At 41.8% G+C, this 14,210-nt stretch overlaps 1 protein-coding gene across 2 annotated transcripts in view; it reads left to right on the top strand.

Moving 5' to 3' along the window:
* Positions 1-15: 15 nt before the first annotated feature.
* Positions 16-14,210, top strand: part of LOC117461003 (uncharacterized) — a 37,981-nt gene continuing 23,786 nt past the window's right edge. Inside the window, exons 1-8 of one of the 2 annotated variants that reach the window (XM_071205871.1) lie at positions 16-222; positions 376-488; positions 615-759; positions 1,354-1,508; positions 5,175-5,284; positions 5,387-5,510; positions 6,754-6,846; positions 13,558-13,626. In XM_071205871.1, the coding sequence (XP_071061972.1) occupies positions 159-222; positions 376-488; positions 615-759; positions 1,354-1,508; positions 5,175-5,284; positions 5,387-5,510; positions 6,754-6,846; positions 13,558-13,626 (873 nt within the window). In that variant the 5' untranslated portion in view covers positions 16-158. Of the gene's footprint in view, positions 223-375; positions 489-614; positions 760-1,353; positions 1,509-5,171; positions 5,285-5,386; positions 5,511-6,753; positions 6,847-13,557; positions 13,627-14,210 lie in introns of both variants that reach the window. The other variant, XM_071205870.1, reaches the window with a different exon arrangement.

Genomic DNA, 14,210 nt, shown 5'->3' on the forward strand with positions numbered 1-14,210 from the left:
CTTGTCCTTTACCTCTTTCCGTAGCAGCCACCCAGTCACGAAACAGAGCATGCGTACTGCAATCCTTTCTTGCTTGACACGCGTGTAATATTCACACTTTGGGAAAGTCTGTGTTTAAGACAGAATTCCGGAAAATATAAGACATATTTTCCACCACTATGGGAGGACAGGCTAAGGGCAAAAAGAAAGGCAAGCCGAAGAGGAAAGACATCAACCCAAACCGTAATTGTGTTCAATGATTCAACATGTTGATAGCTATTTACAGTTGCCTAAACCTATCATACAGCAAATAGTCATGCTTTGCTTTACATTCCAACTCTTTACCAGACAAAATAAGCTAAAACTAACCCTGTCTCTCTATTTATTTTTTACCAGTGGATCCAAGATTTGTTGGAGTGTCACCTCAGGAAAGAATGAAACTAAGAGCACATGAAAAAGCCAAGAAGAAGTCAGCTGAGAAGTACTCTGTGCTGCAGCTTCTCGAAAAGGTGATATTGACAAGACATACACAACAAAGACTAACCAGAAATAGTGATGCCATTTGAAATGTATTTGACTTCTGATTATCTTGTGCATGTTTTTTTTGTTATACCATGTGATTATCTGTTGTACAGACAGAGGAATGCATGGACAGTTTTGATTTTGAGATGGCTCGCCTTTTCTGTCAACGAGCCCTGGATGTGGAGTCCTCAAACCTACAAGCCTTGGACATGCAGGGACACATCTGCTCTGAACTAGGAGACACAGAAAAAGCTAAGGAAATATCCTTGATGCAGGTTTATTTATTTTTTGAATGTGCAGTTGTTTAATTTAAAGGTCCCCTATTATACTCTTTTTCATCAATATATTATAGTTCTCTCAGTTATATGCAAAACATGTCTCTGAAGTGTTTGGCTCGAAATACCAAAACAATTATGCATTGTAGCATCCCATAATCCCCTCTGTTTCAGCCCTGTTTCAAAAGTGCTGATTCTCTGTCTGTTACTTTAGATGAAGATAAGGAGCCCCTCCCCACGCCCCTCTGAGAGATATTTGGTTAAAAATAACACAATGGTGCTCTAGGAGGAGATTCAGTGTTACCTTGGTTGGTTATTGGCTAGTTACACAAGCCAAACAATCGTTATGACATCATAAAGTGGCCAAAATCTGATCAGCTCATTTTCAGACAGGTTTTTATATAAATGGATCAGGACAAAAAGTGAGCAAAACTTTCAGAATATCTTAATGTAGAGGGGACACATATTTATGTATGAAATACATGAAAAAGTGGATTTTGCATAATAGGTGACCTTTAAACCCTGTTAAATGTTCATTCTGTTTGAGTTGAGTGAGCCTCCTTGACCAAATATCTCTAAGCTTTTTTGCGTGCAGTGGAGCTGAGCCCACATGTAGGCCACAGTAAGTACATGTATCTAGGACAAATCAACACCGGCCAGGAGTCTGTGGACTTCTACACTAAAGGAATACAAGTGTTGCTGTCTGCATTGGAAAAACAAGCCCAGACCACAGTGAGTAAAGCGCTATACTTACTTCCATTCCCTCAATGGTTATATATACATACTCTTCATGAGCTAAGCAGAAATGCCATTACACCCAAGGCTTAATGCTAGTGTAATGGTATTCATTTTCACAAGAGGGTGCTGTTGAAGAATATATGAATAATTATCGACAGTATCTTGATCATTTTACTTATTAATACTTTTTTTATTTTAAAGCACTGTCATGCTCATCGTATACAGCAATTGTAATTGATAACACCTTCAAATTTGCTCAAACAACACAAAATACTAAACAAATGCAAAAAGATCAAAAAGTTACCACCAGCTTTTCCTTTTCCTCCCTCTCAATTTGTTCTGTTTAAGTGTTTTCCACACAACAACCTTACTCCAGATATAAAAGGAATGGGTTCCAGGTTTTTTCTTTAAATTTTTCAAGCTTGTCCCTGCTTCTCTCTGAAGTATCTGTTAATGAGCTCAGCCATTGTTAGAGTGACATTTTTTCTGTATTTTCCAGTGAGTGTAAGTGTTTTTGCTTTAAGTATGGCATATTCCAGTTGTTGCTGGGAAGTGTGGAGCTTACTTAAAGTAGTTCAGAGAGTTAGGCTATCAAAATAGGGTCTGGAATTATTGAAGTTGTGAGTACTTCCAAAAATAGACCAAATATTGGATTTCAGTCCTGCTATGCAGGGACATAAGTCATATGCATGATTCTAGGAGTCTGCTTCCGAGGACTTTCTCGCATAATTTGATTTTGTCTAAGAAAGGATAACAAGGAAAGGCACACATTCTTTGTATCATTTAGATATTCAAAGATATTTTTTTTATAGCTGATATTTTGAATTGTATAAAAAGAAAAGCAATGCTGCTGCTGTCACTTATAACATAAACAATGGCTCCATTAGATTTAAGTGTCCCATTAAGAAGTTAGGGTCCTGGTCATTGACACTACCAGTGTAGCTAAATGGAATTCACCCACCATTAATGTCATTATTTACAACTGCTCTTTTTCTTCTCTAATATGTTGAAATATTACCTGTATGACTTAGATAGAGTTTATCTTGGAGAGAAGGGAAGTTCTGCAATTTTTTGGATAACTTAATTGTTAATAATATTACAAATGTGCATGCCATGTTCACTATTTTTGTTTTGTTATAAGTAAAGAATCTTTAAAGTGGACCTATCATGCTATATTTGAATAATATAGTGTAGGGCCATACCTATATAAAACATGTCTGGTTTTTTTTCAAAATACCAAACAGATCATGCATTTTAGCCATGCCTCATTTCGCTCTATTTGCTGTATTCCAGCCCTGTTTTTGCAAGGGCTGATTCTGTGGCAAATGAGCTGCAGCTGACCAGGCACGAGCGTCATGTTACCATGCTGTTAGCATGCTGTTACCATGCTGTTACCATGCTTTTACCATGCTGTTACCATGCTTTTACCATGCTGTTACCATGCCACGGAAACCTCTCATTCCCCTGGTAGGTGGAGAGTTGCCCATATAGGCGGAGCTCCTTGTTTCTGACGATATTTTAGTGGGAATGCTGTTAACAGCATTCCAACTAACTGTTATTCTACGGACGAAGAGTTTATTATTATTATTCCGCCGGTATTTTGGCCCTCTTCTTCTCCCGCATTGAACATCGCAGAAACTCCGTTCGAACATCAAAACGTTCAGCTCGGTCGGGAATCGATGGCTATTACTTTTCTCATTCATAACTTTCATAATTCCAGAGATACATCCCATAATGCATCACATTTTTAACATTGAAGTCAATGGAGGAAATCTTCAGACTTCAACAAATCTTCACGCGACTTCAACTGCTAACTGTTCATTCATACTTTCACTCAGAAACCTCATTCCAACTTTAAAATGTTACACATCTTTCTGACATTATTCGTGTAAAACAACTTTTAAATCTGATTCTTACTTTTAGAGATATTAAACATTGTTCAGACCTTGTTTTAGAGGTTTTCTTCAGATTTTAACATTAACTAGAGTGCGTGATGTCACAGCTAGAGGGTAGGAAATCTTGAAATTTGCCTTCATATATTTTTTTAAAACTGCCATAATTCCCAAACCCTACATTCCTGGGACATAATTTATCAAGAAAAACGTAGGAAAACATCTCGTAGCTTGAAAAATGACAAATAATTAAGCAAAAATAATTCAACAAAATGCCTCTTGAGGGCATGAAATGACAAAAAATTTCAAAATTCCTCCATTGAAGCCCATTGTAATTTCAGGCAGATATTTCCTCACGGTAGCAGCCGCACACCTTTAGTTAAACTGCCAAAAAGGCCACATTATTAACCCGAAACTACACAAAAATTACACTTCAGATACTCAACTTCCTTGACATGCTTCACGTTTTGAAATTTCACAGATATCTGTTACGGTTCTTCCACAAAACGTTCACATGTAAGAGGTTTATCTCTCATTCAGAACAATGGAAACCTGAGCTCATTAGCTCAAATATAAACACCTGTGTAATGGAACACGATGATGTCATCACTCCAACTGACATGCAGCAGTCTTCAACAGTCCAGCCATGAAGACATCTTCGGGACAGTTTTGAGATTTCTTCAAATGCCGTTGCCATGACAACACAATACTCCAAACAGCCCAGAACTTCGCAGGTTGATAACGATGCAGCCATCAATGCATCTAAGCGTAGTATGGGGTGTCATCAAATGCCGTTGCCATGGCGACAGACCACTCGCCATGAAACAGGATGTCGCTGTAAGTCCAATGGACACGGTCCAATCGTCCCCCAATCTTCACTTGTATATCACCGGTCCATGCCTCAAGAGCTCTACGCCAAATCTGAGATCTCACCATATGCCGTTTCCATGGAAACGCATCCCTCGCCATAAAACATGATGTCGCTATAACTCCTATGAACATTTTCAAAAAGTGCTCAAGTGTGCTAACAGTCCAGCCTTGAAGACATCTACGGGACAGTTTTGAGATTTCTTCAATTGCCGTTACCATGGCAACAAAATGCTCGCCTGGAAACACGGTTTTCTCATAACTTCAGTGAAAATACTCCAAATAGCCCAAGACTTCACAGGTTTGGTAACGATGCAGCCATCAACGCATCTAAGCGTATTATGGGGTGTCATCAAATGCCGTTGCCATGGCGACAGATCATTCGCCATCAACTTAGTTCAGAAGTTTGCGGTTCAAATATTCTGCTGCTTTTCCAAGCCTTTTTACTTTTTTTCTTCTCTCATCACACATTCAAGCCCCCAGTGTTCATGTATCATTTCAATCTACATTTTTCACTTTCTTCTTACACATTTCATTTCAATCTAAATTATTCACTTTCTTCTTACACATTTCATTTAAATCTAAATGATTCACTTTCTTCTTACGCATTACATTTCAGCATAGCAGTTTAGCGTCAGCTTTTCAGCATAAAGCATTCCCAATAGCAATTTCTTCAGGAATTGCATTCTCTAGTTCAAATCTGTATCAGTCTGTATCAGATCCGTTGCAGCCCCGTTTTTAGATATTTGGGTATGGAGGAAAAGAGAGAGGGTTGTGTTTTCTGACACTTGGTGAGTTCCCTGACACACCGGGGACACATATTCATGTATAAAAGACGTACAAAAGTGCATTTTGCATGATAGGTCCCCTTTAAGTCATCTGCTCTCTGTTCCTCCAGCAGGCTGAGGCTGCAGCTGCTGCCCCAGCAGATGAAGACGCTGAGCTCCCCACAGCGAAGGATGTTTGTGTAGCCTACTGCTCAGTGGCAGAGGTTTATCTCACCGACCTCTGGTATATCACACAGAGTTAAACTCTTGACTTGTATAATCCCATTTCCTGTTACTGCCTCGGTAATGAATTGATATTTGGTTTTTTTTTTGTGTGTGAATGTAGTATGGAAGAGGGGGCTGGAGACAAATGCAAAGAACTCATTGAGAGAGCATTACAGTATCACCATGACAACCCTGAGGCTCTACAGCTCATGGCAAGTTACCTGTTCAGTACAGAGAGAAACCAGGTCAGTACACACACACACACACACACACACACACACACACACACACACACACACACACACACACACACACACACACACACACACACACACACACACACACACACACACACACACACACACACACACACACACACACACACAGGATGAGTTATCGCCACAGACATTACAGCGAGAATCTGCTGAGTTAATTATTCTGAACAAATTGAATTGTATGCCATTAATCAGCAGATGGACACTTGCGTTAACACACACACAGATAGGTCAGCCGATAGGAATGTTAATTACTGGTCAGATCATTGAGGTCATAGAGTCATCTGATAAATGAGAGAGATGGAAGAGCAGCCTGCTGGACTCATTTAGAAAATATTCTACAAGAACTTCACAGCATGAAGTATCTGATAATGACTTTGGAACAATTTGTTAATTATATTTTATGTATTTTTGATTTACTAACTGTTAATAAAGGCAGACAACATTCAATTCAAACATTTCTCTCAGACACTTTTGTAGAGCATGCTTAAGAATGCTTCCCATTTTGTATTTGAAAGTGGACTTTGCAAAATTTGACTTATTCAGCTCACTAATGTGTCTTTGAGTTCAATAACACATAATTTTCAACAATTTCCAGTTCTCCTAAGCTGGAATTTTGTTTTACTGTAAGGACAGGATTTCATATTTAAAATATCATAAACCTTTCCCTATGTTACCTGGAAACCAGTTAATACAGGAAGTAAGAACATACAGTAGTGAACATTATTCGCAGTGTCTTTAGATCATCCTGGCTGACCTTTGCATAGGAAATAGAAAGGTGCTTTTTTTATTGGCAGGTGTAGCTATCTAAAAAGCGGAGCAAATGACCGCAAATAGTACTTCATGCTCTTACATCACCGAACTGAGGGAAAACAAGAGATCTGTGGAATTAAGTGGATCTGTAATACTAGCTGTAAGCAGTAGGGGTCAGGCTCGCTCCATTCAGACTACAGCATCCCACAACCGTCAACTATTTTTGAATACTCAGGTGATACTTTTGAAAATAAAAGAGTCTTTATATATCAAATGGCCATTGACATATATGGAGCTTTCATGATCCAGCATGTACTGGATGATGCAAACTAAAAATCTTTCCTTTTAAGCTAATTTGGTTGTCCTCCTCAGTGTATACATATGATATATTTTGGGTTTTAGTTGCACAGTCATACATATACACATGCATTTACACCTATATGCCTTATACTGTTTTCAGGAAGGCAAAGAGTACCTGTTGAAAAGTGTTGGATTGTGGCTTCCTGCACAGGAAGAGAGTGCAGCTTCTTCCAACACAGATGAAGACATGCAGGTGAGTTGGAGCTTTGCTTCATATTTTTCTGACAGCAACCATAAGATCCCAGTTTATTTATAAAGCACTTTCATGTAATGGGATTTTCACAGTGTGCTTTGCAGTGAGCACAAACATAAGGACAGAAGTAGAGATAAAAAGCAAGAGATAATGAAACGAGGGATAATACAAATAAAAAGATGGAACAAATACTTCACAAACCTGTGTGCTTTTCTGTCTATGTGCCTGTATTACGTTCCCTTCTGAACTAGGGGAAGCAACACAACCAGATTGGTATTGGTAATTATTATAAGGGGTTTATTTTAGACAGCAATGTAAACAAAAGGCAGGCAGGCAGGCAGCCTGAAACAAACAAAGGAAGGACTTTGGGACACAGGAGTCTAGTTATATGTGGGGAAAATAAATACTAGTACACTAACTAAAGAACGAAACAAAACCTCACTTCAAGAGTGGTACAACTAACAAAGGGAGTCTACACAAAACACAGCTAAACTAAAGGCAACAGTCACAAATCCTAACTATACTCTAAACCAGGGGTGCCCACACTTTTTTGGCTGGTGAGCTACTTTTGAAATGACCAGCTCACCGAGGTCTACCAACCCAAAATAATATAAGGGTTGCTGAATAACACCTTTTATTTATACATGGGATAACTACAATAGGGCTGCAACAAACGACTAATTTGATAATGAAACGATTAATTGACTATTCGGACTATTACTGTATGCCTTGCACAATTTCTCAAACGCTCTTATTTAGCCATCAACTTTTAGATTTAGCTTGAGGTTGTTTTAGACATGTGGAAACTAACAATGAAGACCATAAAGATGAATACTTGATTAAAAAATACATGTATTATTAAATGAACTTAACAAATTGTTTACAAAACTAACATTGCTTTTTATTTAAATTAAATAAATAATATTTCACATCAAAAGAAACAACAGTGTTTTAACAAATCGTATTAAATAATCTGATGACAGAACTGTAAACAGAATAGCTGTAACTTTAACAAACTAAATAACTGTGTTACCTCTAATCATTAACCCATGTTTGTATAATGTAGTTAACTCCATGTGTTGCTGCTAGCATACATAACACCTGACGTGGAAAAGTTACTCGTGGATGGGGCTACAGAGCTACTAGAAAGACAGTCGAACCCGGTGCATTCCTCCGTCTGAATGTGGTGCATTTTTTGCTAAATGTTTAGACAAATTGCTCGTTACCGCCCTTACATGCTAAACTCTTATTGCACTTTTGGTAACGAGCATTGTCCACCTCAAGACGGGTAACATTTAACCACACCTTGGAGCGCTTCTCTCCGCCATCCCAGCCGTGTGTTGCTGCATGTAGCAGCCGCGTGTGTGTAAACTGCCCCGCCCCCTCGCACACAGACGGGGGAGAGAGAGAGAGATCTCGTCTCGATTGGAAAGATAAAAAATACACCGACCATAGACGCATTTGTTTGTCTTTTTGCATGTTAGAAACGAGTTGGTGACACTAATACTGCGAGATAATGTTTGTGTAGCAATAATACATTGACCTTTCTCTTTCTCAACTCGCTACTCGGAGGGAAAAATATTCTTCCTCCCATTCTGGGTGGAAGTGGTATGTTTTTAGCTTTTTGCTCGGTCCCGTACTCATTTTGTTGTTTGTCTCTTGTTTGTCTCTTTAACTTAATTTGAGTTTTCCAGGCACTTGACTGATTTTGTATCGCTTTGCATTCTGAGACTGGAAAGCAATAGGTCGCTTTTTCTGTCAATCAAGTAAACTCCTGAATTAAGTGGCAGGGAGGCCAAGGGAGGAGGGATCAAAACCTGCTTTATCTATTTTAACTAGGGATCGACCGATATGGCTTTTTCAAGGCCGATACCGATACCGATTATTAGTAATCAAGGAGACCGATAACCGATATTTGGAACCGATATACATTTGCAGTAAAAAATCTTGGTGTCAAAATGTAGAATAACACAAACTCAACACAACTTCTTTGAAATGCATTTAAGCATATATTATGTTTAATTCACTTTTAAACATCTTACAACTGGTTTCCTCTCTGTGCCCTTTTCTTTAGTGTAGTCATCTGCAATGAGTTAGAGAGAGACAAGAAGTGGGGCTGCAGGCTGACATGCTTACCTAACAATAATGCTTAATTTATTATATCTGTCTATCTAGCATAAAATCCCAATAAGCTGCTAGCAACTGCAAAACACTAGTGCTAGATAATGTTTTGCAAACTATTAAAAGTGAGGCTATTACAGTAGACCTATAACGTCTAGTAGCCTCACTTCTAATATTTTGCTAAACATTTGCTAGATACATGTTGGCTAGCTAATGAGCTTCACATATCAACCTGAAAAACTGCGAGGCTCCACTCGCAGCCCCTCCCCCCCACCACAGTTACTCCGCTGCGAGACGCTGCATGCACCCCCAACTCTGACTGACTTCCCGCATCCCTGTGTAACTGGGAAACTGATAGAATTGGATCATAAAATCGTGGTGTTTTTGCAACTTCAGCATAGGGGATAGGGATGTTTATTGAACTTCGGTTTAACACATGTATGGCTCTGCCGCTCAGCGCTGCTGGTTGCTTCAGTCTGTGTCTGCGTTCTTTCGCACCTGCCTGTAATCTGAGAAGGTCCCGCCTCTCTGGCTGGCTCCCGCCCGGGAAATCTTCAGTAATAGCCTATCAGATAGCGCTGTGGGCGGGACATTGCTCGTGTACACAAGAGTGGTGACTGCAGCCAGAGAAACGGCCGCATCAGAGCCAAAGTTTTATCGGCAATTTGATAAAAAAAGGCCGATACCGATAATCGGTCAAATGCGGAATATCGGCCCCTGATTTTAACGGAGCTGGATTTTTTTTTTATGAATGACTCGCGATCTACCAGCATTGCCCCCGCGGTCAACCGTGGTCGACGTACTGGGCACCTCTGCTCTAAACACTAACTAACCTACTCTACACTCTACTAACACACAATATCACACGGAGATAGACACACAAGATTAACCACAGAATGAAGAGCAAAATGCGAGAGGCGTCTGTTCACTCAACAGTGGTAGTGGTAGTTGTTCCCGGGCTTTATAATCATCTGCAGCAGGTGCGCTGTGACTGGAAGACGTCGGGTCCGGCGTGCTCCAATCACGATCTTCGGAGGCGGACCAGAGGATGGGCAGCCAATGACGTCAGGGCTACTGCGCAGCTTATTTAAATATTACACACACAGCTGAAAACACTCACAGGCAGATTAATGAGCAGACAGAAACAGCAACCGTAACACCCCCTCCCCCCCTTAAGACACAAACCCACAGCTTTGTGAACCAATCACACGAACAAATCTACCTAATAACACACACTAACATCACTAAACCAACCTGATATCACACCCGAACATCGCATACTAACCTGGACAATACATCAGCCAACGCGTTCTCTGAGCTCTGTTTAAGACGGATGTCTTGTTTTGTAGTCCCGCACGATCAGAGCCCAGCGCATGAGACGCTGATCATGCTTGTGTATGCTAAGACAGGCTACGTAGGGATCATAACAGAGGAACACGACTATGATTGGCCACAGGCCGAGTCCTACCCAGATCTCAACGTGCTGTAGAACTAGCACCAAAACTAAGATGAGTATCCGATAAATCAGCAGACACTCTCGGGTTACTGAGAGAGTCGGAAAGTCGAAAGGCTTGTCTGAGCCGACGGGTTGCGCCGTGCTCGTGACATCCTCATGAGGAGGGGAAACCACAATTACTGACTTTCCCTCGGGCACAACCTTGTCTGGGAGCACCGGAACAATCGTAGGATCAGGCAAGAAAGCATCTGAGTCATCCCTGAGTGCAGGGGTCACCTTACTACCCGCAATGTCATTTCCCATTAAACTATCCCTTTTAACGGTAACGCTGGACACACAGCGACTGGGTAGAAACCGGTTACTAGGTCTGACTGTACATGTACCTTGTGTACGGGCCGTGGGATATAACCCATCTCAATGCTGCATAATGTGGAACCATAACCACAGGCTGACTGTTCAGAAAATGGCAGTGTGGAGGCAACAATCACAGACTGCGCGTCAGGTGTCTCGTAATATGCGCACGGTCTCTGATCGGCACACTCCCCAGTTAAGGATATTAACCCCTCGAACACAAAAGGCTTAAAACAGGGATCTATCTCACCATCGTCACGGTCAGTTGCAGGGATAAGGGATGACTCTGCTTTAATCAGACCGATACCTTTTGGAGGGGACATGTTTTGTGGCTGCTCTTTATGCTTCAGAACTGCACAGTTGGCGATGACATGTCCAGGTTGGTGACAATAATGGCACTCTCTCTCCTCTGTAGTTACGTCATGCACATTCAACGGCCCAGTAACTGGGGCGTCGGACACACGACGGGACCTCTCAGTATAAACAGGAGAAAACACAGATTTATGCGTAAGCACATATTCATCAGCTAACACAGCGGCAGCAGAGAGAGAGTTTACCTTCTGTTCATTGAAGTATACCACAATACGATCAGGCAAACATCTCTTGAACTCCTCCAACATGATCAGTTCCCTCAGAGCAGCATAATCCACCGCTTTACATGAAGCAACCCACTTAGTGAACATCACTCTCTTCTCCCTGGCGAACTCCACATGTGTCTGATTAAGACCCTTTCTGTGATTCCTAAATTTCTGCCGATAAGCTTCGGGAACTAGCTCGTACACCCTAAGTATGGCACGCTTTACCAGGTCGTAACTTAGACTATCCTCTAGCGAAAGAGCAGCAACCGCCTCCTGAGCTCTCCAGTGAAGTTTACACTGCACTAACAGAGCCCAGGCTTCAGCCGGCCACTGTAGTGCCGCTGCAATGCGTTCAAACGCACCAAAATATGCATCCACTTCAGTCTCACGGAAAACCGGCACTAATGCAATATGTTTTCCTACATTAAAGGCAGGTGGATGAGAAGGAATTGGAAAGCTTTCTCTAGGATTGCCAACGACACCGGATGCGCGCAGTTCGGAGTCTAGCTCCATCTGCCGTATCCGGATCCGGACTTCCTTATCTGCCTCGATTTTCCTTATCTCTAACGGAGCGTCCACACTACAGCTCCAAAAATAGCTTGGAGCTGGGCGTGTCTGGAGCTTGGGGATTTTATTCAAGCAACACGGCCAACAACCAATCACATGAATCTCCCGCCCCCGACATACAAAGCAAAAACCCCCGGGGATTTTATGCGAGCAATATATATATATATAAACTCCCCAAACAGGCGAAAACCTACCAGTTTCACCCACTGTCTCTGCCACCTCCCTCCATGCCTGGTTCCTCCGGTTTGTATCCCGGTAGGTGAAGAGGGTCTGGTCATACAAAACCGGGTGATTCGCTACGGCGATAGTTAGTTTCTCCTCCGACTTTTTTTGAAATATAGAAATGAACGGCGGGATATCTCTCCCAGCTTAGACGCGGTTTGATTGGCTAGCGCTTCAGCTGTCAGATTTTGGGAAACGGGATTTGATTGGCTGGCGCTGGCTACTCCGGCGTCCAGGCGACCAGAAGTTGAACAATGTTCAACTTCTGGTCGCCTGAGACGCCTCGCTCTGCTACCCACAATTCAGTTCGGCGAAAAAGCGCGGCTACGTGACGTCACCCCATTGAAAGTGAATGGGCAGCTTGGAGCAGCTTGGAGCTTTCGACGCTGTAGTGTAGACGGGCCGTAACTGAAACTGCCTGTCTTGCTCCCTGTCTTTAGCTTCCAACTGAAGTTGCCTGTCTTTAGCTTCCAACTGTAGTCGGGCGAGACGGACTTTGAGTTTATTCCCTTCTCACCATCTCATCCACTACCAATGCCTTCAACTCTTTTTTTAACATTTGCCGACTCACCACAAGACTGAAGTGCTGCGCTATCTCCATCAAATTGTCCTTTTTACACCTCATAGGATAGCCAGACCAAGTACGACTCTAAAGTGAAGGATGCTATTCTCGGGTGTACCGCCCACACGTTTTTACAAAATGTATAGCTATAAGAAAACCACCTATAACCCCAGGAATTAATTTAAATATCCCGGACGAGAGCCCCCACGTGTTACGTTTCCTATTGGGCTAGGGGAACCAAAGGGAAGCGACACGACCAGAGTGGAATTGGTAACAATTATAAGTGGTCACCGTTTCAGACGTTGCGAGGGCGGGACAGCCAATTGTATCAGGACTACTGCGCAGCTTATTTAAATATTACACACAGCTGAAAACACTCACAGGCAGATTAATGAGCAGACAGAAACAGCAACCGTAACAGCCTGTGTAAACACAGAGCAGATATGAAAGCACAAGGCGCAACCAGGAAAGTGTATAAAGGATAAGTAAGTAAATTACTACAGGGAATTTGGCAATAAGAAATAAATGGCTCTAATGTCAACGCAGGGTAGGTTCTCAACTACACCAAATAAATGGCACTTGCGTTTACATTCAAATATTGAGAAACGGTGGTATAAATAAGACGGAAGGGGGTGTTGATATGAAAGAAATCCCAGTGGCACAACTGCTGTGACTCTTATCTTCAGGAGCAGGTTGATCTGAACCCAGCCTGCCCACACTTTCGCTGTGATTAACAGCCACATAGCTACAGAATGTTTTGTACCTTGAAATTGGATCGTGGCATTATCAGACAAAGGAAGAAGTATGTTTGTGTAAACACTGTAAAGATGACGGTGTTGTCTTTTTCCCCCCAGAATGAGATCCCTCCATACGAGTCACGTGTCACCACAGCCAAACTGCTCCTTGAATCTGAGGAATTTGAGGTAAAATGATGTGCTTTTTTTTATCTTTGTATGTTTCCTGTTAATAGGGGTACCTGGCATTTGTGTGTGTTTGTGTGCGCATGTGTGGATATGAATGTGCTTCTAGTGAATATCAGTGAAGGTGGAAAGGCCATGCTTGGTCTTTATCCCTTCCAGAGTTCAGTGTCAATAATTGAAGAGTGGTATTTACAGAGAGGGACAGAGGTAAGGGGCAGCACAGGAGGAAGGATGTGAAGAAAGGAAGAAAAAAAAGGAAGGATGCTGTAGTCTAATGAATTGCTGCCATATCTGTGATAGGGCGCACTTCTAGATCACACGTCAATTTCCAGAATGAATGGCCTTGAATCAGTGGCTCCATGCTAAACAGTCATTAAGGCTTCAAGTCATTTTCTGTGAATACTGCGACACCAGCGGTGGTTCAGCTATCTTCTGTTGTGATCCAGTGATTAATTTGTAGTCACTCTTGTTGAGTGGTTTATGGTTATTACAGACAGGAAATGAGAACTTTGTCCATTTTTCCCATCATTCCTGTGTGTGTGTGTGTGTGTGTGTGTGTGTGTGTGTGTGTGTGTGTGTGTGTGTGT

Source organism: Pseudochaenichthys georgianus, chromosome 16 (assembly GCF_902827115.2).
Source record: "Pseudochaenichthys georgianus chromosome 16, fPseGeo1.2, whole genome shotgun sequence".
Lineage (NCBI taxonomy): Eukaryota > Metazoa > Chordata > Actinopteri > Perciformes > Channichthyidae > Pseudochaenichthys > Pseudochaenichthys georgianus.